This window comes from Lipotes vexillifer, unplaced genomic scaffold (assembly GCF_000442215.2).
Source record: "Lipotes vexillifer unplaced genomic scaffold, Lipotes_vexillifer_v1.1 scaffold542, whole genome shotgun sequence".
Classification (NCBI taxonomy): Eukaryota; Metazoa; Chordata; class Mammalia; order Artiodactyla; family Lipotidae; genus Lipotes; species Lipotes vexillifer.
The window spans coordinates 716,669-743,675 of NW_006773166.1; the positions used below are offsets into that span (position 1 = coordinate 716,669).

The 27,007-nt window shown below is 42.5% G+C and overlaps 1 protein-coding gene across 1 annotated transcript in view; it reads right to left on the reverse strand.

The window, feature by feature from the left end:
• The window catches only part of NRXN3 (neurexin 3), a 782,346-nt gene that overhangs the window by 252,361 nt on the left and 502,978 nt on the right, over positions 1–27,007 (reverse strand). Inside the window, exon 8 of the mRNA XM_007448147.1 lies at positions 18,181–18,564. Within this exon, the coding sequence (XP_007448209.1) occupies positions 18,181–18,564 (384 nt within the window). The remainder of the gene's footprint in view (positions 1–18,180; positions 18,565–27,007) is intronic.

Here is a 27,007-nt window from a genome sequence, read left to right on the forward strand (position 1 = left end):
TTATAACCTTTATCTCAAATTATAAAAAAAAACTTAAAAGTTTTTTTTTTTTTTTCTTGCGTTATGCGGGCCTCTCACTGTCGTGGCCTCTCCCATTTGCGGAGCACAGGCTCCGGACGCGCCGGCTCCGTGGCCATGGCTCACGGGCCCAGCCGCTCCACGGCATGTGGGAATCTTCCCGGACCGGGGCACGAACCCGCGTCTCCTGCATCGGCAGGCGGACTCTCAAGCACTGCGCCACCAGGGAAGCCCGAAAATTACTTTTAAGATACATATTTTATACATACATTGCCCAAAGGAATAAAATAAAGCATTCCAGCATGTTAACAATGACCATCTCTGGTTGGTATAATTATGCTTGATTTTAGCTTTTATATTATCTGCCATGAAATAGGTACTCAATATTGGCTAAATAAAAAGTTGAACAAATAAATTTCCATATATCCAAATTTTCTACAGTGAACATATATCACTTTTGTAATCACAAGTGTTTATTTTTAAAAATGGAGATCCATGACCTAGAATATTGGTAATAATCCAACGGTGACAATTCTTTATGAGGCTTCTTCCCAGCAGTGGTAAACACTCTTAACAGAACTATAACCTGGAGATTGGTTTACTGATTAGCATTTTATGAAGACATAATAATAAGAGTCCTACCAAAGTCAAGGTTCATTATTTCAATTGTTCCATCAGAGCCCCCAGGAACACTTCTTTGCAGTAAAAAAAATGGGATGGGTCAAACATGTCATACACAGAGGGAAAAAAATGACAAGTGTTCTGAAAGGGCTGAGGGCAAGAAAAGCAGGAAGGTGAAAGAAGGGTGAGCAAGAAGTGAGAGAATTGAAGGAAGAAAGGGGAAAAGAAAACTTACAAAGAAACCTTTCTGTTCAGCTTCATCTTGAGGACATAGTGCTTCCCCATCAAACCACTGCCATCAACCTCCATTTCCAGAAGCCCCGGGGGGCAGACCCAACATTAGAAAGAGACAGCCTCTTCTGCAGCAGCCAAGTCATACCCTCGAGTAGGGACTGATATCCCAGTGCACTGCTCTGCGTTCCCCACAGAATTTTAGCCATTTTGTTTTGCAGAGTCATGACCCCCTCTTGCCAAGACCACCTCTCATTACCACAGTTCAAAAAGAGATTGTTGGGCTTCCCTGGTGGCGCAGTGGTTGGGAGTCCGCCTGCCGATGCAGGGGACACGGGTTCATGCCCCGGTCCAGGAGGATCCCACATGCTGCGGAGCGGCTGGGCCTGTGAGCCATGGCCGCTGAGCCTGTGCGTCCGGAGCCTGTGCTCCGCAACGGGAGAGGCCACAACAGTGAGAGGCCCGCGTACTGCAAAAAAAAAAAAAAAGAAAGAAAAAAGAGATTGTTTCCAGGCTAGGCAATGTGCTTGCAGAGGCCTTGGGGACCTGTCCTTCCCTTCTACCTCTGTCACCTGTCTAGGCAGACATAAGTGCCAGCCCACATTTTACGGCAGCCTCCGTGCCAATCATTTTGAACAAAGAAGGGTCAATTTCATCCCTCTGGCAAGGAGCTGTCCATTAAAAGGTAGACATTATTGCTGTATCAAGCCTAAAAGATAGATAGACAAGGGAAGAAAGGACTGTGTGAGACTGATCAGGAAGAAATAAAGAAGAGGGGATAAAGAAGAGGAAAGAGGGGGAGGAGTAAGGAGGACAGGGAAAGGCAAGGGAAAAGAGTGAGAGGGAGCAAAAGGGAGCTGGAAACTTTTCTCACCAAGGTCAGTTCATTGTCTCAGACGGCAGAAGTGCCTGCCCAGGATGCACGAGTCAGCTTCTCCTTCTAGCCGAGCTTTGTTCTTTCCAAGCCTGCCCATCTGTCCACTAGGCAACACTGACTCTTGCCTCTCTACAGACAATGCTGGCAATAGCTGTTACAGGGCAAAGATGCTAGGCCTCAGCCTAAGGGAGCTGCTGGACGACTCCCCTCCAGGCACATCTCCACCCCTGCCCACCAGAAAATCCCAATCTGTGTGTGTGTGTGTCTGTGTGTGTGTGTGTGTCTGGGGGTAGAGAGGAGGGACATTCAGGCCCCAAGTTTCTCCAAATTTCTCAGCTAGTAAACCAGAATCCTAACTTCAGTAGAGTAACTCTTAGAGTTAACCCCACTCATTTAGGCTTTCATTCAGCCTTTCATTTTTTTCCCTCCACAAACACAGAGCGAACTGCTTTTCTATCCTTGGCAGCGGGATACTTGATACATGCTTGATGGCAGGAGACAGATAAGCAAAACAAAATACAGAGAGGTCCAGGTTTATGGCTGAAGCATGTGGTGTGTTGGTGTGTCTGTGTGTACATGTGGGTGTGAATGTAGGTGTGAGTTTGGGTACATGGTGGCCCTGGATAAACTGTGATAGGGCAAAGTCTATCTCACCAGCCCCAAGCTGTATAGATTTTGTGCTTTTCTGGAGCAGCCCCATGGAAACTTAAGAGCTCCTCTCTTTTACTTAGGAATCAAGAATGTAGGCAAGAGGATGTGGAAGATGCTGATCACTCTTCTAAAGCCTGAATTTACCTCAAATGCACAGCTTCTAGCACTGCTTATTCCTTAGATTCACCCCTGAAAGTCCTGAAGCAGAGAATAGACAGGGTTAGAAGACAAACAAGGATCTCTCCATTTCCCCACAGCTCTTTTTCCCTCATGTGATACCAGATCCCACCTCCAAGACCTCCCATTTTAAGGAATGGCAAAGCATAATAGAAAATCTGATGGATTGGGTTTTACAAATGCTACCTCCAGTATTCACTAACGTTGTGACTATGACAAGTTATTTCATATTTCTGAGCCTTGGCTTAATTAAAAGATATGAATGATACCTCAAACTTTATAAGCTTGTTCTAAATTAAAATGAGAGACTAATACTCCTCCAGGTATTAAACACAAAGTTACAGGCGTTGTGCTAAGATTTTTACATAATCATCTTATTTAAGCCTCACAACAACCCCAAAGAGTTTGTTTTATAGATCAGAAAGCTGAGGTTCAGAGAGGTTAAAAACAAACCCAAGATCATATAATAATCATTGATGGAATTAGCATTCATATCCGGCTCTGTTCCACACCAGAGCTCCTGCATCTTAAACATCAAGTTATACCTGGCACATAACAGGTACTCAGTAAATGTGAATTCCCTTTTTATAGCTCCTGAGGTGTGCATTTCAGTGGGTTTGATAACCTTGGTATGACCCTACACTCTCTCCAAAGTTGCCTTTCAGTAGTTCCCCTATTCTTGGAGATGATCAGGAATCTGAATATTCAGACCACTTCTTTAAGCATCTCTTTTTAAACAGATGTGTTGATAATGTAAGGTTTGGGTAATGAGATTTCCCAGGCCATAAGCTGCTAACTGAATTAACTGCCTAGTCTATTTGCAATAAATAAAGGGACTATTACATGTAAAAAAAGAAAAATCACAAGGACCCATGGAGCTTGTGCAGAAAGGTTCGGAGCTGCGTTGCACAAGGATCTAACTGTCAGCTATACAGGAAGACCACCCCAAAGGCACAAAGCTAGAGCACCTCCTGACATTACTTTAGGATCGAGAGCTATGGTCCAGGTCTCAAAATATTGAGATACGAGTCCCACCATGACTACCTGTATGACTTTGGACCACCTGTGTAATACATAACCATCCGAACCTCAGTTCTTCCTTTGTAACTTATCAGCACCAGAATATATGATTTTTATGTTTCTGACCAACTCCAGCATTCAGTGATTCTATATCAGCTGATATTTGTCAAAGCCATGGTTTCCTTGTCAAGTGATACCCTGAGATATTCCTACGGCCAAAGATAAATGTAGCCTTGCTTTTGAAATATGTGATTTAACCACACTCAGTCTAGGACTATTTTGAGCAATAAGATTAGGAAATAAATGTGATGCCGCCTATTGTGGGCTCAAGATAACTTTTTTCAGGATATACAACTAGCAATCACCTCTCAGAAATACACCAGTGAGTCCCACTGGCCTCACAAATCCATAGTCCATGTGACATTACAATGTCCAATGATCATAGGGGTTATTGCATTAGTAACAAATGCCTGCTGCTTAAAGGGGCAGAGCCACAAAGTTCCCTGGTCCTGGAAGCCATCCTTACATTCAGTGAATACACAGCCCCTCCTCACCTTCCTTCATTCCCTCAATGACTATTGGATGATGGAGGAACTCAAGACCACAACAGATGAGGACTACTTGAAGAAACTAATAGTTTATCCTGAGAATGACTGACAACCTTTCAGTGGAAAAATGACAGTCCTCTTTAACTACCTAAAGGTCTACTACAGAAGAGCATTTAGGTTGGATAGTTCTATATATCCCAGGTGCCCAAGGCACAGTAAGTACCAAGTAAATATTAATTGAGGGATTAAATCCTGTACAGTACCCAAAGCCAGAACCAACATCAAAAGAAAGATATTAGAAGAAGAGAGACTTCAGTTTACAGTAAACGGGAGATATTTAGAATAAAGGTATACCTAATTTTATTGCACTTTGCTTTATTGTGCTTAGCAGATATTGTGTGTTTTACAAACTGAAGATCTATGGCAACCCTGTGTTGAACGAGAAGACTATCAGCCCCATTCTCCCGATGGCATTTGCTCACTTTGTGTCTCTGTGTCACATTTTGGTCATTCTTGCAATATTTCCAACCTTCCACCAGCAAAAAGATGAAAACTCACTGAAGGCCCAGATGATGGGTAGCATTTTTTAGCAATAAAGTATTTTTAAATTAAGGTACACACATTTTTTAGACATAATGCTATTGCACACTTAACAGACTACAGTATAACATAAACATAGCTTTCATATGCACTGGAAAACCAAAAACTTCATGTGACTCACTTTGCTGTGATATTTACTTTATTGAGGTGGTCTGGAACCAAACCTGCAATATCTCCAGGGTATGTCTGTATTTGGTACTCTCCAAAACTGAAACAGCAGCTTCTTGAAGAGTGAGCTCCCTTGTCACTGCGAGCAGTAGAATGTATTGATCACAGAAGAGTAGGCTCTGGAGTGAAAGGTCCAGAACTAGGTGACCTTAGGCAAGTTATTTAACCTAGCCGTGACCTCCATTCCTCAGATGTAAACTGAGAATGAAATAGCACCTATCTTACACAGTTATCGCAATGATTAAGCTACCCACTACTGTGCATTTAGCACAGCATATGGAAACAGAAAATGTTCCCATAGAGTCCATATAGCATTTCAGAGATTTTGTCAAGTGTGTTCATGCATCAGATGTTAGGTCAGACTCAAAAACCTCAGAGGTCTTTTCCAACTAAATATGAATCTAAATTCTGACAGAGTCACCCCCACCCTCATCCCAATAAATGTTTTTATCACCCGTACAGCTACCTGACTTTTACTTATCAATCTTTTCTCTTTCTACTTCTGCTCTCAACATAGACCTGACTTTGTGGATTTCCACAGGAGGCTCCATCTTACAGTATCTGGAGAAGCTGGGTTGCTTGTGAAATAAGTTTCATTACAGCCTGAGAAATGGGGCAAAGGGAGCAGAGACAGCCAGCTGGAGTTGAGGTCCCTGTCAGCAACCGCCTGCCACCATATGTGGTGACATTAAGAGTGAGGCACTATCTTCAGATCCTTTCTGGGGGTCTGAAGACTTCTGGAGTAGGGAGAATTCAAGTAAGCAAACATCAGAGCAGTCATCTTTCCTTACAATGCCGCTAATGGAGATTAAAAATGTACTAGCCTTAGCTGGTGTCAGTATGTGGCCCTGGGAGACCACAGGAAAACAATATTCAAATATCTGTGGGTCACAGCAGGAAGCTCCAGACAAGGGGTTTGCAGAGAAGACTGAAATCTGAAAGACACAGGGCTTTCTTTCCCTGGAGGAAAAAAGATGGGGAGCGTGCTAACCCCACAGATTTCATAAGGTTTCTGATTAACTGGCCTCTCAGAAGGCTCTGTGGGGGGTTGTCATTTTGATGAGAATGCCTTACTGTAAAGGTTAAACATGCTAAGAAGCATAAAGTGATCTCCAAGAAACCTTGCATTTCCTTGCCAGGGACATAGCTGGCCAATATTCCACAGAAGGGGGCCTTTTGAGAGCTATATACCCAGAGTTTCTGGCCCCAAGTCCCAAATGCACTTGTCACTCCAAAATTCTCTCTGTTGGGCTGGATTTATTTGTCATATGGGGTAATACGGGATCGTTGATGAAATAAGAGACGTGCACATGTCTTTTCCCTTCATATTTCTTTTCTCTAAATCAATTGCCAACATTCTAAATAAATTTACCAACAAGAATAAGACTGGAGACTAACCAAATACCTTTGTTACAATGCATGATTGTACTGCTTAGTAATCCATGGGGACATAAACATACATCTTCATAAAATATGCACAAATACTGCTCCTGCGGTATCTTCGGATTTCTTTGAAAAATCCAATGATAGGAGAACCAAAAGGAGGGGCTAGAAACGCTAGCGCCCCCAAAAGTAGGGGCTAGAAACACTCTATTTGGGGGGGCTAGCCCCCCCAAAAGGAGGGGCTAGAAACACTATTCCTTGGGCAACTTATTTCCTACCTGAAGCCCTCAGTTTCCTGATCTAGAACTGGGGGTAGGGTGGTTGTGCTAGATGGTATCTGGGCCTCTGGCGAGATAAATAATTCTACAGCGCTTTACACTCATCTGGTTTTCTTTGGATCAATCCAGGTCTAGGTTTCAGTTTGGCCCTTCTATTCCTGACTGTCACATGTTTGCATTTCTCTTCCTTAATAATATCTGATTATATTAAAAACAGAACAGAAAAACATCTCAGAAACTAGAGGGAAACTACACGTGTGCTGTATCACTCACATGTACACAATCCTCAGTATTGGGTGTCATTGATGTGAAGTCCTAATGGGGGACCAGAATACAGAGACATTAAAAATACGATTTTTCCTACCTATAAGGAAAGAATCTTTTAGCTTAATTTCAAATATGGCCACTTTTACAAGAGAAAGAGAAAGAATTCATTTTTCCACCAAATACATGCAAAGCTTGGTTGAGATAATCACAGTTAACAACAGACCATTTTAGCATAATTCTTCAAAATCTGGGATTACAGTAGTCATGTCTTGATTCCAAATACAAACCATGTGAAGTATGGAGAAAAGCATCCTTTGGTATGTTCCCTTCTGGTGCAACCTTCCTTCCCCCTGTTAAGTTCTATCCTATATCATATACTTAAACCCAGAAATCATATCTAGGTCATTTCTACAACACAAGGAAAAACTGAATTAAAAAAAACACCAGTCTGAGAATTTTTTCATTCTTGAATTGCAGAATTCTAGCTTCAGAAAGGGACATGCTGGCTTATGATCTCTGTGAACACAACATACACTTTGACTCTATAATAAAGAGGCTCACAAAAAGCCAATTAAGCAACCACTGTTGATATTCTCAGTGGTAAATACGGAAACTGAGGCACAGAGAGAGAATAAGTCACATATGTTCAGAGTGAGACCAGTATATATAGGTGACTCCTAGCTACATCCCCTTAATTGCTACCTCACTCTTCCCCACTCCTCCCAAGACTCTCCAACTGATCTGAGATGCTTGAGTAGCACAGGGAAGAAACAATATGCTTCTACAACCAAACCCTTATTCTAATCCAGTCTCGGCCACTCTCTAGCTGCGTACGACTGGTTAGTAAATCCTATCAACATTGCCCCTTAAATATCTATTGGATGTGTCCCCAGAACTTGACCTCCATTCTCCCTATCACAGTTAGGACTCTTATTTCCCACCCTGAATTAATATAAATGCAAACTGAACTAACGCACACTGGTCTCTTGGCCTACTGTCTCCCACGTGCCAATCATCCCTTGCCAGAGGGATTTGACTTTGTTATCCCATTGCTAAAACTGGCATGCCCCCTTACGAGTTTGGTAAAGTCCAAACTTCTGGGGAGAACAAACAAGGTGCCTCACAACTGGCCCTACCACTTCTTCAGCCACACCTTCTAAAACATCCCCTCAAATTTAAGACTTAGATACCATCCACGAGGAAAACTTCCTGTTTACAGAAGTCATCTTTGCATATCTGTTCCTTCTGCCTGAAATACTTTTCCCTGCCTGGTCTTCCTGGGAGATTCCTGCTACTCCACCAAGCCTCAGCTCTAGTGTCACCCAGTCTCTGACACTGTCCACGATATTCCTCCTCGCATTTATGTCCTTTCCTCAAGTATCAGAATATATTGATATGTTTATGAGGAACATCACAATCAATTCTCTTGTATCTCGAAGGATCAATGCGGTGGCCGCTGGCACACAGTTCTCAACAGGTGCTTTGGAATGAATGACCTGGGGCCTTATTTTCTTCATCTAGGAAACGAGGCTAAGATTATGCAGCCTGCAGAATGGATGTGAGGGTTAAATGGCCCACTGTATATTAAGAATACAAAGCAGGCATATAATTTCTCTCAAAAAAGTTAACTTTCCTTTCCTCTTAATCCAGACTGGAGCAAGGAAGGATTCATCTATCTGTGAAAAGACCCAAGAAGCCAGAGATGCTAAAAAATGCTATGACAATCCCCTTGTGTTGCATTTTGAAGCACTTGTTTCTCATAATTTAGCAGCATCTCAGTTTATTGCATCTATAATGGGCAGATGTCTGCTGGCAGTTAAGCAGCTTTTAGCAAAGGCAGTAATAAGGGTACAAAGCAGTAATATAAACAGCCACCATGTCTCTGCATTTGACAGAATCACAGCCAACAGCAGGTGTGTCACAGTTCTAAGCAGCTGTCACGCGCTGCCTCAAAGTGCTGACCTTCACATTCTCAGGCTGAACACAGGCCTAGCTGTCGATTTTCCAAAGATCGCCAAAGTCCCCAGCCTGTCCTTCTGAGACCCCTGGAGCTTCAAGCTTCTCAAATGACTAGAATCTTCTTCCCTTACTCTCTTCTTTAGACCATCAGGAGAAGCTGTGATCAGGGGTATCTCAGACCCCAACCTGGCAGAATAACACTTAGGGAGGGGTCATGGACTATAGGACAATTTCCTGGGATCATACAATCCCGGGACCGTGGAAAGGAGAACAGGAAGAGAAACAAGAAGAGGCTGAATCTGAGCAACGCTACGGTCATCAGCAGAGATATAGCTGTGTGTCTTAACACAATTAAAAAATGGGCAGAAGACCTAAACTGACATTTCTCCAAAGAAGACATACAGATGGCCAAGAGGCACATGAAAAGATGCTCAACATCACTAATTATTAGAGAAGTGCAAATCAAAACTACAATGAGGTATATCACCTCACACCAGTCAGAATAGCCATCATCAAAAGTCTACAAACAATAAATGCTGGAGAGGGTGTGGAGAAAAGGAACCCTCCTACACTGCTGGTGGGAATGTAAATTGGTACAGACACTATGGAGAACAGTATGGAGCTTCCTTAAGAAACTAAAAACAAAGCTACCATATGATCCAGCAATCCCATTCCTGGGCATATATCTGGAGATAAACATGGTTCAAAAGAGTACATGCACCCCAATGTTCATAGCAGCACTATTTACAATAGCCAAGACATGGAAGCAACCTATATGTCCATCAACAGAGGAATGGATAAAGAAGATGTGGCACATATATACAATGGAATATTACTCAGACATGAAAAATAGTGCCATTTGCAGAGACATGGACAGACCTAGAGACTGTCATACAGAGTGAAGTAAGTCAGAAAGAGAAAATCAAATATCATGTAATATCATTTATATGTGGAATCTAGAAAAATAGTACAGATGAACTTACTCACAAAGCAGAAATAGAGACAAAGATGTAGAGAACAAACTTATGGATACCAAGGAGGTGGCAGGGTGGGATGAATGGGGAGATTGGGATTGACATATATACACTACTGTGTATAAAACAGATAACTAATGAGAACCTACTGTATAGCACAGGGAACTCTACTCAATGCTCTGTGGTGACCTAAATGTGAAGGAAATCCAAAAAAGAGGGGATACATGTATACGTATAACTGATTCACTTTGCTGTACAGCAGAAACTAACACAACATTGTAAAGCAACTATACTCCGATAAAAATCTTTTTAAAAAAAGATGTGGTACATATATACAATAGAATATTACTCAGCCATTAAAAAGAATGAAATAATGCCATTTGCAGCAACATAGATGGACCTGGAGATTATCATACTAAGTAAAGTAAGTCACACAGAGGAAGACAAATAAGATATGATATTGCTTATATGCGGAATCTTAAAAAATGATACAAATGAATTTACTTACAAAACAGACACAGACTCACAGACTTAGAGAAGGAACTTATGCTTACCAGGGGGGAAGTGTGGGAGGGGAGGGATAGATTGGGAGCTTGGGAATGACATATACACACTGCTATATTTAAAATAGATAACCAACAAGGACCTACTGTATAGCACAGGGAACTCTGCTCAATACTCTGTAATAACCTAAATGGGAAAAGAATTTGAAAAAGAATGGATACACGTATGTGTACAACTGAATCACTTTGCTGTACACCTGAAACTAACATAACATTGTTAATCAACTATACTCCAATATAAAATAAAAATTTAAAAAGCACCAATGGATAAGAAAAAATGGGGACATGTTGGTTGATGATGATGAATTATGTATTTCTTGAGGGCACTCTTTCTCTAATACATGTATTTACCCTTGAAAGCGGGTAAACAATGGACTGGAAAAGAGACAGTCTTTTAATGATCTTAAGAAATCCAAGGCTCTACTCATTAATCCAGCAATTAAAACTTTTAAGTCATGGACCTGAAGTATTCCCAGTATATCAAGGTATTCGTATTTTCAGATGAATGAATCAGAGACGTGACAACTTCGTCACAGTGCTGATATGACTAAACTGAGCCTCCTAACCCAGACAGTATTGCAGACTGCAAGGAACAAGGACTAGCATCCCTGCCCTGCCCTTCACTCACCTTTACCCCTCTACTCAGGATAAGGGAAGCAACTGCCAAGCTGATGACATTTGAGAATCACAGAGATTTATAACTGGATGGGCCCTGAGAGAGCATGAAACCCAATTGCCTCATTTTGTTTTTGCAGAACAGAGAGGCCAGAGGATCCCAGTAAGAATCTCAAGGTCACATATATAAATAAAGGGCCTGGATGTTCCTAGGGGAATAAGAGCAGAGCCTCAAATGGCACTGGAACAAGGGAAAGCAACGAGCATTTTTATATTTGACCCTGGAAGCCAGGGTTTCTTTTGTTCCCACACCAGTGAGTCAGTCTGAGCAGACCCCAGTAGATCCAGAACTGGTTATAAAGTGGTAATATCATGTTGGACATATTTTGCTTTCTAATTGTTATCTCATTCTTTCGTATGATATTCCTGGATCACTGCCCTTGGTAGATTGCGTTACAATTTGCAGATTATTAGACTGTGAGCTCAAGAACTGAAACTATGTCTTCTACAAATCTGTATCCTAACAACTGAGCTCACCAAGCTTGGTACAGAGAAAAGGAAAGGAAATGTGAACGTTGAAGTTAATTCCAAAGAAGTATCATAGCTTCATTTCCTGCAATTTGAGGGACCAAAAGTCACTGAAACTAAAGCTACTTAAGAATGTGTTGAATATTTAAACATTTTAATAATCTCACTTCAATACTCTGAAGATGGCGCAAAATGAATTTGAACTTTTCATAACATATGACATGCTACCTAGTTTTCCAAAGAAGAGATCGATGTAGGTTGACCTAGGATCATAGTAGTGGAGAGGGAGAGAAGTGGACAGAGGCAGGATGGGTTTAGATGAGGAGACGACAGGAACTTGCTGAGACAGACTGAATGAGACGGGAGAAGAAAAATCGAGGAAAATGCCAAGGACAATGGTGATGCCATTTAGTGAGATGGGAAAAACTAAAAGTAAAAAAAAAGAAAGAAAAGAAAAAAAAAGTCTAAGGCAGGGAGGAGGCACTGAAGATTTCTATTTTTCAATGTCATGATTAAGATATCTATCAGATATCCAAATGAAGATGTCAAGCAGACAACTGGATATAGAAATCTGGGGTTCCAGAGAGAGTTCAAGGCTAGAGAGACTGATTTGGGAATCACTGACATATAGATAACCTTTGACACCATGGCAGTGGATGAGGGCACAAAGGGCAATGTGCAGACCAGGAGGAGACCCAGGACAGAGGACTGGGACCCTTCCTCCAACATTTAATAACCTCGTAGTATGTGTATAGCACAGTGCTGGAGACTGGGAAAACAAAAATACCTAATGCACTGTTTTTCCTTCAATGACCTTATAATCCAACCCCTTTCATATATAAGAGGAGGAAAGGCTACTCAATGTAATGGAAAGTACAGTGGATTAGGAGTCAGGATCCATGAATTTTAACCATTCTACAGCTGCTCCAAGTTAAAGTGACATTAACTTCTCAGGGCTTCCAACTGCTCCTTTGCTGAAATAAGGATTAGGTACAGGTAACATCAACTGAATCTGCCAGGCCTGCTATGTCCTGATGTCTTGATTTCCATGTGGCATCCAAATGACACACTCTAGCCTCCTCTAAAGTCAGTGTCTCACCCTCCCCAGCAGGATGTACTGCTGCCCCAGGAGCACACAGCAGTCATCAGAGGGGCTGGCTGAAAGCGAAGTCCCCGAGCAGCTGCTGCCTGCAAGCCTTTCCTGCTGGAACAGGGTCATTTGAGAGAACTCATAATATCTGCATTCTTGGTTTTCAGCTGGTGTTTATGTCAGATAAATGGAATCCCGAGAACCAGTGAGAAGAGCAGATTTACCCTCTCTATCACATTTTCTTAGTTCTACAATTTAATATTCTCAAAGGCAACCAATTTCCATGACCCCAGGAAATATTTTAGTTTATCACACAGAAGCAGTCCATGTGGCTGGGCATCTATAACAGGACATGGCCTTATGGATCAGGGTACCCCAAGCTTCACCATGAAAGAACACTAAGAAAATGGTTCAGTAAGATTATATATTTACATATTAGGTGATCCTTTATACCTATTCTAGGTGACTGCCCACCTGGACAGAGCTGACTGTATTAGAATAGACAGATGAACTAAACTGGGCCAATCGGGCTCTCTTTCTGGAAAATGTAAACTGTGAATGGAAAACTCCAGAACCCGTAGGTCAAGAGAGATGCATCCCTTCAATCACAGTGCCTTGGGATCCCCAGAGTTGTTCTGCCTCCCTTTTCAAGATGTAATTGGTGAGATCGTTATTTGATCAATAACTCTCTAGATAATCATGCAATATGTCTTCTTCCTTTACTCTGTTAGCCATTGTCAATTCTGTAGCTTGCAACCAAGAGAACCTTACCTAGTAAGTATCAGTGTCCCCATTTTACAGATAAGGAAACTGAGACTTGGACAAAATAAAAAATTTGTTGTATATTACCTAGCTACTGACAGAACCAACTCAGGAACCAAGGCCCATCTGGCTAAAATTCATGCCATTAACCACTAGGCAATCCTGACTCTAAGCGCTATAGCGTAGGTTATTTTTGTCATAGGGATGAACCTGTGCTGAGTCCTATTTTATTTCTTGCTAAACAAATGATGGCATGCATTCAGGAAAAGCCATCTAGGGAAGGGGGCAGAATCTGCAGTGGCCTCAAATTGAAGTTCGATAGTCCACAAATAAATTAAATCCATAGCCTTGCCTATTGACACTTGGTCCCCACTAATTGAACTAAGCAGTTTGGCTACACTGACAAAGAGAAGATGCCTCTGTTGTCCCAAGTCAAGTGATCATATCATCTTAGAAAAGACAGAATGTTTCCTCTACACAATAGGATTTTTTAAATGGCAGGCAATCTTCCAGCAGAGTAAAGCATTTCAACCAAACAAATTGGCATGAAGGAGCTAAGCAGACCTTAGCTTTTTAGGTCATGGAGATGTCTCCCACATCAATATGATTAACAAATAACCAACCGGAACAGCTACAGCTGAACAACTGGAATGGGTGGATCTATCTACATCTCCTTAGAACAGTATCAGATCATGGTGAAAAAAATGTCTAAATACAACATCAAGCCAACTGTTATATGTCAAAATTTAGAGTTGCTCATCTTCACAGGCAGTAGAAGCACTCTTGTGCGGGTACAAGCAAGAGACACCCATTTTTACTATCAGAGAAAGACACTCATGCAAATTAACCTTAGTCTGATGTACTCATATATTTCCTAGTTCCCTTGCCTTATTCCCTTGTCTTTGGCTGACACCTTTAACCTGGGAATTGTACCTTAGACTGACGTGCTTGCCCACTTTGCTTGGGTTCTTCGGCTATTTTGATCCAGTGTCTGAACTGAGCCATCCCTGACTCTGCTTTGTCTCTGAATACCAGTTTTCAGCAACCCACCTATGCTTTCTCCATTTTATAGAAACAAGTGCCTCTTTCAAACACTACCATTCCTGTTGTGGGGTTAGTGATACCAAGGAATGGATACTACTATGAAGCCCAAGTATAGGACACAGCTGGGGCTAGATGGGACACACTGCCTTAGGAATTGTCTTAGTCTTATCACATTTGGTACAAATGATCAATTCTAGGCTTAGGGTTAATGTTTCTAGAAAAAAATTAGAGAATGGTAAATTGAGTGAACTTGTTGATGGTGTTATGGTGCATGGGGCAGCATTCCTTGACAAGGGGGATCACGCTCTTGCATAAAGAATGTTAATGCTCTTCCTTTACCACTCTTCAGAAGTGCCTATAATGGATACTGAGGGTCAGAGGTAAAAAGAGGCCATAGTTTTATTATTAATAGCAGACAAGAAAATCTAAGAAACCTCAGGTCCCCTTTTCCCAAGCATCACTCACCCATGTAGCCATGGCCTCTCCCATCTGTCTGCCCTGCTATTCCCCTAAAAGATCAGGCATGACATCTACCAAGCGTTAGCACAGTTCCCACCTTTCCTTGTCCAGTAGGACTATACACCCCTTGATCAAAACCAGAAGCTGTGTCGGTCTTTTTGTTGTTGTTGTTTTTTTGCATTGCCAGCATCTAATACAGTGCCTGGAACAAATTAGGGTTTCAATAAATGTCTGCTGCATGTACGAAAAATGAACAAAAGTCAAAACCATCTCCACTGACGAATCAGTTTCAATAAAGAAAAACAGTGTCATAGGGAAACAATTTTCTTTGCCAGCAAAGTAGAGTCCTATCATTTTTACACTCCACTGATTCACTCTGAACATGGTGTCAGGAACAATACAGGGCCAATAAACAATTAGCGGGGGAACAAAACCATCAGTTGAACCATCTGGGATTTGGGCGACATGTAGATTAAATGTCTTAAATTTGCCAGGCTCCTTCTCATTTGGCCACAATGGATGATTCTTGGCTGCACTGTACCAGGAATAATTGTCCCTCATATATCCCCAATCAGCTGCCTTTTGATGACTAGTCAGCAAGTGACAACGTAAAAGGTGCAGTGACTTTCACTGTACTTGGCAAATCTTGGACCAACTCCCATTGATTTGCCCTTGGAACAGCTGATCTCAGGGACACCTTGCTCAGCGGTCTCCAGTCCCTGCTGCAGGCCCTTGAGTTGGAAAGATACCCAGGAGAAAGAAGTGAGATGTCTGAAGGGACCTTTGGTTCTTACACTACCTTCCTAGACAGTGGATCCACAATTTCCTGGCTTATATCAAAATGGTCTCATGCATCCCAGAGGTCGAATGACTTTTCTATCTCCCCAAACCAGCAACCAGGATAGTCTACCCTAAAAAGAGATTTGGAAGGAGTTCAGGAGCTTGACAGACTGGCCAGCCAAATGAGACCCACTTCTGTGCTGGATGGCCGCCTCCCCATCCTAGTTCATGTTCTGGGGTGGCTGCTTTGAAAATTCAGTGAATCTGAATTTCACTTCTATGAGCCCCCAAAAAGCTCCTTTTGCTTTACTCCAATATCCTGTGTCCTCCTTTTGGTCCAGCTGTAGGGAAGGTTTGCAGTTCTCTTGAAATATACTTTAACTAGCAATATGGTTGACCTCACAAAAATGACTCCTTGAAAATTCTTGACTGGTTATCCAAGCATGTTCCAGGATCACTCCTTATCACCAGACTTCTGATACCTGGACAATTCTGGCCACTGGTAGTCTTTAAGGGTGTGACCCTGCATGACCCTCTCCTCAGGAAAGTCTTCACTAAATTTCCATGTCCCCTTATTGGTCCAGCCCATGCTGCTGCCTTGTATCATTTTATTACTGCTTCTTATATCAATGTGTCAACTCCTCAGCTAAAGAAATGATAAGCTTCTGTAGACAGAAACTATCTCTTCTACACACACAGTATCCTCAAAGCCCTAGAACTATGCCCTCGGCAAAACTTGATAACTATGTAAATTATCCTTTCATACAAAATAGAGACTGACAACTCATATACAGCCAGCCAGATTCTGTGTGCCTGGCACAAAAAACAATTAACCAAGCTGCAATCTGGATGTGGCTTATAGACTAGGATCTCCTTGTCTTGATGTTGTCTCTTTGCTTACCTTTATCTCTGCCCTTTACCCAAACTGTAAATTCAGTGCAAGTGTAAGATCCTAAAGCGGTAGAGAGAAAGGGGCTTCCCCCAGCATCCTGGCCTGTTGTAAATGGTCAGCCCCCACTCTTTGTCCCCCAACTCTTCAGCTACCTCTCACACCCTTCCCCCCACCTCACTACACACTCCATTCTCTTATGGACTTTGTTTGGTTCCTCAACTGTGCCATGGTCTCTTTTGATCTTTTTTTAGAGGAGAATTTTTTTTTTTAAGTTTCTTTTTTCCTTGATGTGGACCATTTTTAAAGTCTTTATTGAATTTGTTACAATAATGCTTCTGTTGCTTATGTTTTGGTTTTTTGGCTGCGAGGCATGTGGGATCTTAGCTCCCCGACCAGGGATCGAACCCGCATCCCCTGCATTGGAAGGTGAAGTCTCAACCACTGGATCGCTAGGGAAGTCCCGGTGTGCCATGGTCTCTTACCTCTTGGCACACGTTGCCCTCATGTAAAAGACACCCGGCTTCCTCCCACCTCGTTGCCAAGCTAACTCTTACTTATATTTCAAGTCTCAACCTATATATTTCTTTCTTGAAGAAGCTTTCTATGAACCTCTACAGCATGTTGGGTCCCCTTGCAAAGGCCTCCCAAACTTCTCTGTGCTTTTCCTTTAATGATGTTGATGACAATAATTACGACTGTAACAATCACTAACATTTACTAAACGCTTTCCATAGTCCAGGAACCTACTGACTCACTTAATCCTCACTAATATCCTGTGAGGTAGGTACCTAATTATCTCCATTTTGCAAATGAGGAAATCAAGTCTCAAAGCTATTATCTTGAGAAAGTCTGTATCACTCCATGAGGGCCACATCTCTCACCAAGTCTGGCCCCAGAATTCATGTTCTTAACCAACACATAACACTGCTTCTTATAGAACTCAACATGTCTGTGATTATTTAACAGCTAAGTATTCCACCAGGCAGCAAGCTCCACAGAACAGGGCTGGGGCTATTTTGTTCAATAGTGTATTTCTAAAGCCTAATCCAAGAGCTAGCAAGAAGAAAGCATCAAAAAGCATGAGTTAGGGCTTCCCTGGTGGCACAGTGGTTGAGAGTCCGCCTGCCGATGCAGGGGACACAGGTTCATGCCCCGGTCCGGGAAGATCCCACATGCCATGGAGCGGCTGGGCCTGTGAGCCATGGCCGCTGAGCCTGCACGTCCAGAGCCTGTGCTCCACAACGGGAGAGGCCACAACAGTGACAGGCCCACGTAACGAAAAAAAAAAAAAAAAAAAAAAAAAAGCATGAGTTAAATGAACAAAGGAAACAGCCAGTTGGTGAGCCCACCCAGAATCCCAAAAGAATTCACCTTCTCAAATAGATGTCTAACATTTAATCAAGAAAGTAGCATGATCATGGTAATATTTACTCTAAAGTTTCCCTCTCTGCAACCCAACCCTAGTCAAACAAATCCAAGCATCCAGAACTAGAAAGGGTATGATGTGGAAAGAAGTGAACCCTAGAAAATTCTTCTCCAGAAGAATGCAAGCACAGGGAGGTCCCAAGGGAGAGCCTGTAGTAGCAAAGGAAGCACAGGCAGGTGTATCCAGGGACACAGCTGCAGCACATCACCCCCACTCAGACTCAGTGTGCCACCACGAGGGCCTACTCACCCCTCTCGCAGGTTCGGCCCCAGTAGCCGGTGCCCGTGCAGTCGCAGATGAAGCGATTCCAGCCATCTTTGCACACGGCGTTGTTCTTGCAGGGGTAGCTGTCACACTGCTTAGCGCTCATCCGTGAACAGGAGGACTTGACGCCTGCAGCGTTCTGCATCTCCGCCAGCTGCCGGATGTTCTTGCTGCGCCCGTCAATGAACAGGTCACGGATGCAGCCCACGTAGCCATAGTTGAGCATGGCGGTCCAGAGCTCAGTGGGGAGGATGAGGCCAGCACGGTGCTCCGGCAGCCCGCCCAGGTACATGTCCCCCTCCAGGTCCAGGATCTCGCTCTCCCCACTAGCGGTGAATGGCGTGCGCCTGCTGTTCACTGATATGGTACCTGGGATGGGAGGACAGAAACAAAGTGAGCCAACAGTCCTCTTGGCATCACAGGTGAGGCTGCCAGTTGATGAACCAAATGAAAGGAGCCTAGCAGGTGAGACGGGAGACCACTGTTGCCTGGCCAGGAAGGAACAATGTAAGCAAGGGAATGAAATGCCGCAAAACAGTAAAAAGGACAATGTACGCCATTTGGCTCCAATCCCTGCCAGCTAAGACAGCCTGGCCCAGAGGAATCTCAGTGGCCTAGCACCTAGTATGATTATCTTTTTTTCTACCTAAAAGTCTTGGCTGAGAGGTTGCACATCACACAGGTTGACAGCAGCACAGACCGTGCCTGTGTTTAAATCCCAGCCCCGCCACGTACTAGCTGGATAACCTTGAGGAAGTGACTTCTCTTTCCTGGTCCTCAATTTCCTCATCTGTAAAATGGGAAAAGAACTGTCCCCACCTCACAGGTTGGTGTGATAAGTAAATGAGCTCATATACGTAAGGTGCTTCTTACTCTGTACCTGGGACAGAGGCTGTAGGTCCTGCCTGAGTCTTCATCACTGGCTCACCATCACCAGAAGGATGGAACCTGCTCTTCTCTCTCTCTCTCCATGAGTTGATACCCTCTGTACTGGCCTTAGCTACCAGCCCTACCAGGGCATATTTTCGACATTCATTGCCTTTGATAAATTTTAACTGGAACATGTTTCTTTCTCTCTTTTTTTTTTCTTGACTATAAATCAAATATTTTATTTTTTTAATGTTTTTAACACCTTTATTGGAGTATAATTGCTTTACAATGTTGTGTTAGTTTCTGCTGTACAACAAAGTGAATCAGCTATACGCATACATATATCCCCATGTCCCCTCCCATCTTCCCTATCCCACCTCTCTAAAGTGGTCACAAAGCACAGAGTGGATCTCCCTGTGCTATGCAGCTGCTTCCCACTAGCTATTACACATTTGGTAGTGTATATATGTCAGAGCTAATCTCTCAGCTTGTCCCAGCTTACCCTTCCCCCTCCCCGTGTCCTCAAGTCCATTCTCTACGTCTGTGTCTTTATTCCTGTCCTGCCCCTAGGTTATTCAGAACCATTTCTTTTTTAGATTCCATATATATGTGTTAGCATACGGCATTTGCTTTTCTCTTTCTGACTTACTTCTCTCTGTATGACAGACTCTAGCTCCATCAACCTCACTACATATAACTCAATATTACTCCTTTTTAAGGCTGAGTAATACTCCATTGTGTATATGGGTCACATCTTCTTTACCCATTCATCTGTCAAAGGACATTTAGGTTGCTTCCATGTCCTGGCTATTGTAAATAGTGCTGCAATGAACACTGTGGTACATGACTCTTTTAAAATTATGGTTTTCTCAGGGTATATGCCCAACAGTGGGATTGCTGGGTCTTATAGTAGTTCTATTTTTAGTTTTTAAAGGAACCTCCATAGTGGCTGTATCAATTTACACTCCCACCAACAGTGCAAGAGGGTTCCCTGTTCTCCACACCCTCTCCAGCATTTATCGTTTGTAGATTTTTTGATGATGGCCATTCTGACCGTGGTGAGGTGATACCTCACTATAGTTCTAATTTGCATTTCTCTAATAATTAGCGATGTCGAGCATCCTTTCATTTGTTTGTTGGCAATCTGTATACCTTCTTTGGAGAAATGTCTATTTAGGTCTTCTGCCCAATTTTGGACTGGGTTGTTTGTTCTTTTGATATTGAGCTCCATGAGCTGCTTGTAAATTTTGGAGATTAATCCTTTGTAAGTTGCTTCATTTGCAAATATATTCTCCCATTCTGAGGTCTGTCCTTTCGTCTTGTTTATGGTTTCCTTTGCTGTGCAAAAGCTTTTAAGTTTCATTAGGTCCCATTTGTTTATTTTTGTTTTTATTTCCATTTCTCTAGGAGGTAGGTCAAAAAGGATATTGCTGTGATTTATGTCATAGAGTGTTCTATGTTTTCCTCTAAGAGTTTGATAGTGTCTGGCCTTACATTTAGGTCTTTAATCCATTTTGAGTTTATTTTTGTATATGGTGTTAGGGAGTATTCTAATTTCATTCTTTAACATGTATCTGTGCAGTTTTCTCAGCACCACTTATTGAAGAGGTTGTCTTTTCTCCACTGTATATTCTTGCCACCTTTAACAAAGATAAGGTGACCACAGGTGCATGGGCTTATCTCTGGGCTTTCTATGCTATTACATTGATCTGTATTTCTATTTTTGTGCCAGTACTGAACTGTCGTGATTACTATAGCTTTGCAGTTTAGTCTGAAGTCAGGGAGTCTGATTCCTCCAGCTCTGTTTTTCTTTCTCAAGATCGCTTCGGCTATTCGGGGTCTTTTGTGTTTCCATACAAATTGTGAAATTTTTTGTTTTAGTTCTGTGAAAAATGCCATTGGTGGTCTGATAGGGATTGCACTGAATTTGTACATTGCTTTGGGTAGTAGAGTCATTTTCACAATGTTGATTCTTCCAATCCAAGAACATGGTATATCTCTCCATCTGTTTGTATCATCTTTAATTTCTTTCACAGTGTCTTATAGTCTTCTGAGTACAGGTCTTTTGTCTCCTTAGGTAGGTTTATTCCTAGGTATTTAATTCTTTTTGTTGCAGTGGTAAATGGGAGTGTTTCCTTAATTTCTCTTTCAGATTTTTCATCATTAGTGTGTAGGAATGCAAGAGATTTCTGTGCATTAATTTTGTATCCTGCTACTTTACCAAATTCATTGATTACCTCTAGTAGTTTTCTGGTGGCATCTTTAGGGTTCTCTATGTATAGTATCATGTCATCTGCAAACAGTGATAGTTTTACTTCGTCTTTTCCCATTTCGATTCCTTTTATTTCTTTTTCTTCTCTGACTGCTGTGGCTAAAACTTCCAAAAATATGTTGAATAATAGTGGCAAGAGTGGGTGACCTTGTCTTGTTCCTGATCTTAGAGGAAACGGTTTCAGTTTTTTACCATTAAGAACAATGTTGGCTGTGGGTCTGTCATAATACGGCCTTTATTATGTTGAGGTAAGTTCCCTCTATGCCTACTTTCTGGAGATTTTGATCATAAATGGCTGTTGAATTTTGTCAAAAGATTTTTCTGCATCTACTGAGATTATCAAATGGTTTTTATCCTTCAGTTTGATAATGAGATTGATTTGTGTACATTGAAGAATCCTTGCATTCCTGGGATAAACCCCACTTGATCATGGTGTATGAACCTTTTAATGTGCTGTTGGATTCTGTCTGCTAGTATTTTGTTGACGATTTTGGCATGTATGTTCATCAGTGACATTGGCCTGTAGTTTTCTTTCTTTGTGACATCCTTGTCTGGTTTTGGTATCAAGGTGATGGTGGCCTCGTAGATGAGTTTGGGAGTGTTCCTCCCTCTGCTATATTTTGGAAGAGTTTGAGAAGGATAGGTGTTAGCTCTTCTCTAAATGTTTGATAGAATTCGCCTGTGAAGCCATCTGGCCCTGGGTTTTCATTTGTTGGAAGATTTTTTTTTTTTTTTTTTTGGTACGTGGGCCTCTCACTGTTGTGGCCTCTCCCGTTGCGGAGCACAGGCTCCGGACGCGCAGGCTCAACGGCCATGGCTCACGGGCCCAGCAGCTCCATGGCATGTGGGATCCTCCTGGACCGGGGCAGGCACGAACCCACGTCCCCTGCATCAGCAGGCAGACTCTCAACCACTGCGCCACCAGGGAAGCCCTGTTAGAAGATTTTTAATCACAGTTTCAATTTCACTGCTTGTGATTGGTCTGTTTATATATTCTATTTTTTCCTGGTTCAGTCTCAGAAGGCTGTGCTTTTCTAAGAATTTGTCCATTTCTTCCAGGTTGTCCATTTTATTGGCATCTATTTGCTTATAGTAATCTCTCACGATGCTTTATATTTCTGCAGTGTCAGTTGTTACTTCTCCTTTTTAATTTCTAATTCTGCTGAGTCTTCGCCCTTTGCTTCCTGATGCGTCTGGCTAATGGTTTGTCAATTTTGTTTATCTTCTCAAAGAACCAGCTTTTAGTTTTATTGAGCTTTGCTATTGTTTCCCTCATTTCTTTTTCATTTATTTCTGATCTGATCTCTATGATTTCTTTCCTTCTGCTAACTTTGGGGGTTTTTTTGTTCTTCTTTCTCTAATTGTTTTAGGTGTAAGGTTAGGTTGTTTGTTTAAGATGTTTCTTGTTTCTTGAGGTAGGATTGTATTGCTATAAACTTCCCTCTTAGAACTGCTTTTGCTGCATCCCATAGGTTTTGGGTTGCCATGTTTTCATTGTCATTTGTTTCTATGTATTTTTTTATTTCCTCTTTGATTTCTTCAGTGATCTCTTGGTTATTTAGTAGCGTATTGCTTAGCCTCCGTGTGTTTGTATTTTTTACAGTTTTCTTTTATTCCTGTAATTGATATCTAGTCTTATAGCGTTATGCTCAGAAAAGATACTTGATATGATTTCTATTTTCTTAAATTTACCAATGCTTGATTTGTGACCCAAGATATGATCTATCCTGTAGAATGTTCCATGAGCACTTGAAAAGAAAATGCATTCTGTTGTTTTTGGAAGGACTGTCCTATGAATATCAATTAAGTCCATCTTGTTTAACGTGTACCTTAAAGCTTGTGTTTCCCTATTTATTTTCGTTTTGGATGATCTACCCATTGGTGAAACTGGGGTGTTAAAGTCCCCTACTATGATTGTGTTACTATCAATTTCCCCTTTTATGGCTATTAGCATTTGCCTTGTGTACTGAGGTGCTCCTATGCTGGGTACATAAATATTTACAACTCTTATATCTTCTTCTTGAATTGATCCCTTAATCATTATGGAGCGTCCTTCTTTGTCTCATGTAATAGTCTTTATTTTATAGTCTATTTTGTCTGATATGAGTATTGCTACTCCAGCTTTCTTTTGATTTCCATTTGCATGGAATATCTTTTTCCATCCCCTCACCTTCAGTCTGTATGCGTTCCTAGGTCTGAAGTGCGTCTCTTGTAGACAGCATATATGCGGGTCTTGTTTTTGTATCCATTCAGCCAATCTGTGTCTTTTGGTTACAGCATTTAATCCATTTACATTTAAGATAATTATCGATATGCATGTTCCTGTTAGCATTTTCTTAATTGTTTTGGGTTTGTTATTGTAGGTCTTTTCCTTCTCTTGTGTTTCCTCCCTAGAGAAGTTCCTTTAGCATTTGTTGTAAAGCTGGTTTGGCGATGCTGAATTCTCTTAGCTTTTGCTTGTTGGTAAAGGTTTTCATTTCTCTGTCAAATCTGAATGAGATCCTTGATGGATAGAGTAATCTTGGTTGTAGGTTTTTCCCTTTCATCACTTGAAGTATGTCCTGCCACTCCATTCTGGCTTGCAGATTTTCTGCTGAAAGATCAGCTGTTAACCTTATGGGGATTCCCTTGTATGTTATTTGTTGTTTTTCCTTTGCTGCTTGTAAAATTGGTTCTTTGTTTTTAATTTTTGATAGTTTGATTACTATGTGTCTTGGTGTGTTTCCCCTTGGATTTATCCTGTATGGGACTCTCTGCGCTTCCTGGACTTGATTGACTCTTTCCTTTCCCATGTTAGGGAAGTTTACAACTATAATCTCTTCAGATATTTTCTCAGACCCCTTCTTTTTCTCTTCTTCTTCTGGGACCCCTACAATTCGAGTGTTGGTGCGTTTAATGTTGTCCCAGGGGTCTCTGAGACTGCCCTCAATTCTTTTCATTCTTTTTTCTTTATTCTGCTGTGGCAGTTATTTCCACTATTTTATCTTCCAGGTCACTTATCCATTTTCTCCCTCAGTTATTCTGCTATTGATTCCTTCTAGAGATTTTTAAATTTCATTTATTGTGTTGTTCATCATTGTTTGTTTGCTCTTTAGTTCTAGGTTCTTGTTAACCACTTCTTGTAGTTTCTCCGTTCTATTTCCAAGATTTTGGATTATCTTTACTATCATTACTCTGAATTCTTTTTCAGGTAGACTGCTTATTTCCTCTTCATTTGTTTGGTCTGGTGGGTTTTTACTTTGCTCCTTCATCTGCTGCATATTTCTCTGTCTTCTCATCTTGTTTAACTTAGTGTGTTTGGGGGTCTCCTTTTCACAGGCTGCAGGTTCGTACTTCCCGTTGTTTTTGGTGTCTGCCCCCAGTGGGGGAGGTTGGTTCAGTGGCTTATGTAGGCTTCTTGGGGGAGGGGACTGGTGCCTGTGTTCTGGGGGTGGGGCTGAAACTTGTCTTTCTGGTGGATAGGGCCACATATGGTGGTATGTTTGGGGGTACCTGTAAACTTAGTATGCCTTTAGGCAGCCTGTGTGCTAATGGGTGGGGTTGTGTTCCTGTCTTGCTAGTTGTTTGGCATGGGGCGTCCAGCACTGGAGCTTGCTAGCAGTTGAGTCGAGCTGGGTCTTAGTGTTGAGACGGAGATCTCCGGGAGAGCTCTCGCCAGTTGATATTACGTGGGGCCCGGAGGTCTCTGGTGGACCAATGTCCTGAACTCACCCTCCCACCTCAGAGGCTCAGGCCTTACAGCAGGCTGGAGCACCAAGACCCTGTCAGCTACAAGGCTCAGAAGAAAAGGGAGAAGAGGAAAAGAAAGAAAAAAAATAATAAATTTTTTTAAATAATTAAAATAAAAACCTAATAATAAAAACAAAGGGAGGGCTTCCCTGGTGGTGCAGTGGTTGGGGGTCCACCTGCTGATGCGGGGGGCGCGGGTTCGTGCCCCGGTCCGGGAGGGTCCCGCGTGCCGCAGAGCGGCTGGGCTCATGAGTCATGGCCACTGCGCCTGTGCGTCCGGAGCCTGTGCTCCGTGGCGGGAGAGGCCACAGCGGTGGGAGGCCCGTGTACCGCAAAAAAAACAAACAAACCAAAAAAACACAGGGAATAAAAGGAACGAAAAAAAGAAGAGAGTAACCAAACCAATAAACAAATCCACCCATGATAACAAGCATTAAAAACTATACTAAGATAAACATAAAAATCAGTAACAAATCAGTCACAGACAGCAAACCCCAAGTCTACAGCTGCTCCCAAAGTCCACCACCTCAATTTTGGGATGATTCGTTGTCTATTCAGATATTCCACAGATGCAGGGTACATCAAGTTGATTGTGGAGATTTAATCCGCTGCTCCTGAGGCTGCACAGAGAAATTTCCCTTTCTCTTCTTTGTTTGCACAGCTCCTGGGGTTCATCTTTGGTTGTGGCCCCACCTCTGCGTGTAGATCGCCCTCAGGCATCTCTTCCTGCCCGGACAAGAGGGGGTTAAAGCAGAGGCTGATTAGGGGGCTCTGGCTCACTCAGGCCCGGGGGAGGGAGGGGTACGGTTGTTATACTTGGAATGTGGGGCGAGCCTGCAGTGGCAGAGGCCAGTGTGACATTGCAACAGCCTGAGGCGTGATGTGTGTTCTGCCGGGGAAGTCGTTCCTGAAACACAGGGCCCTGGCAGTGGGGTGTTGTACAGCCTCCTGGGGGGTGTGGATAGTGACCTGTGCTTGCACACAGGCTCCTTGATGGCTACAGCAGCAGCGTTAGCGTTTCATGCCTGTCTCTGGTGTCCGTGCTGATAGCACGGCTCACACCCATCTCTGGAGCTTGTTTAGGTGGTGCTCTGCCTTCTTTTCGGAAGTCTGAGGTCTTCTACCAGCGTTCAGTAGGTGTTCTGTAGGAGTTGTTCCACATGTAGATGTATTTCTGATGTATTTGTGGGGAGGAAGGTGATCTCCACGTCTTACTCCTCCATCATCTTCGAAACATGTTTCCTTATGTACTCATGTAACAAACATGTATTGAACACCTGTTCTGTCTCTAGTATAGTTCTAGACACATACATGAACTTGACAGGCATGCCTGCTCTCATGGAGCTGATGTTCCTCAGCAGAGGAACAGAAAATAAACAAATCACCCAATAAACAGAAATTGGAAAATGGCGAGTGGGAGGAAGAGAGTAAAATGGGTGCTACAGCAGCCCATGGGTTCAACTTTAAAGTGTACGGTCGGTAAGCTGAAACCAGGATGTTGAGAAGGATCCAACCATGCCAAGTCCCAGGGGGAGAATGTGCCCGGCACAGGGAATGGCACCTACAAAGGCCCTGGGACAGGCAGGAGTGTGGCTAGAGTACAGGGGGCCAGAGGAAGTCAAGAAGAGATGAGATCAGAGCTAGACCAGGCACATGAAATCACAGAAGATGTAACCCTGGAGCCTTACCTGGGAACTTGGGAACAGGGATTCTAGTCTTTCTGACCCTGTACCAGTCACTGAACCCCTCGATTTCCTCAACAGCTCAATTTCCTAAACTGTTAAATCAGAGTGACATCTAAACTTCATGCCAGAAATTTGAGAAATTTACTATTCTTAAAGTGCTTTATTGGTACCAAGATAACTGGGCCATCCATCAGCCAGCTTTCACTTATCTGAGTCTCAATTCCCTCAGCTATGACAGGGGAAAGCCTGAAGGGCC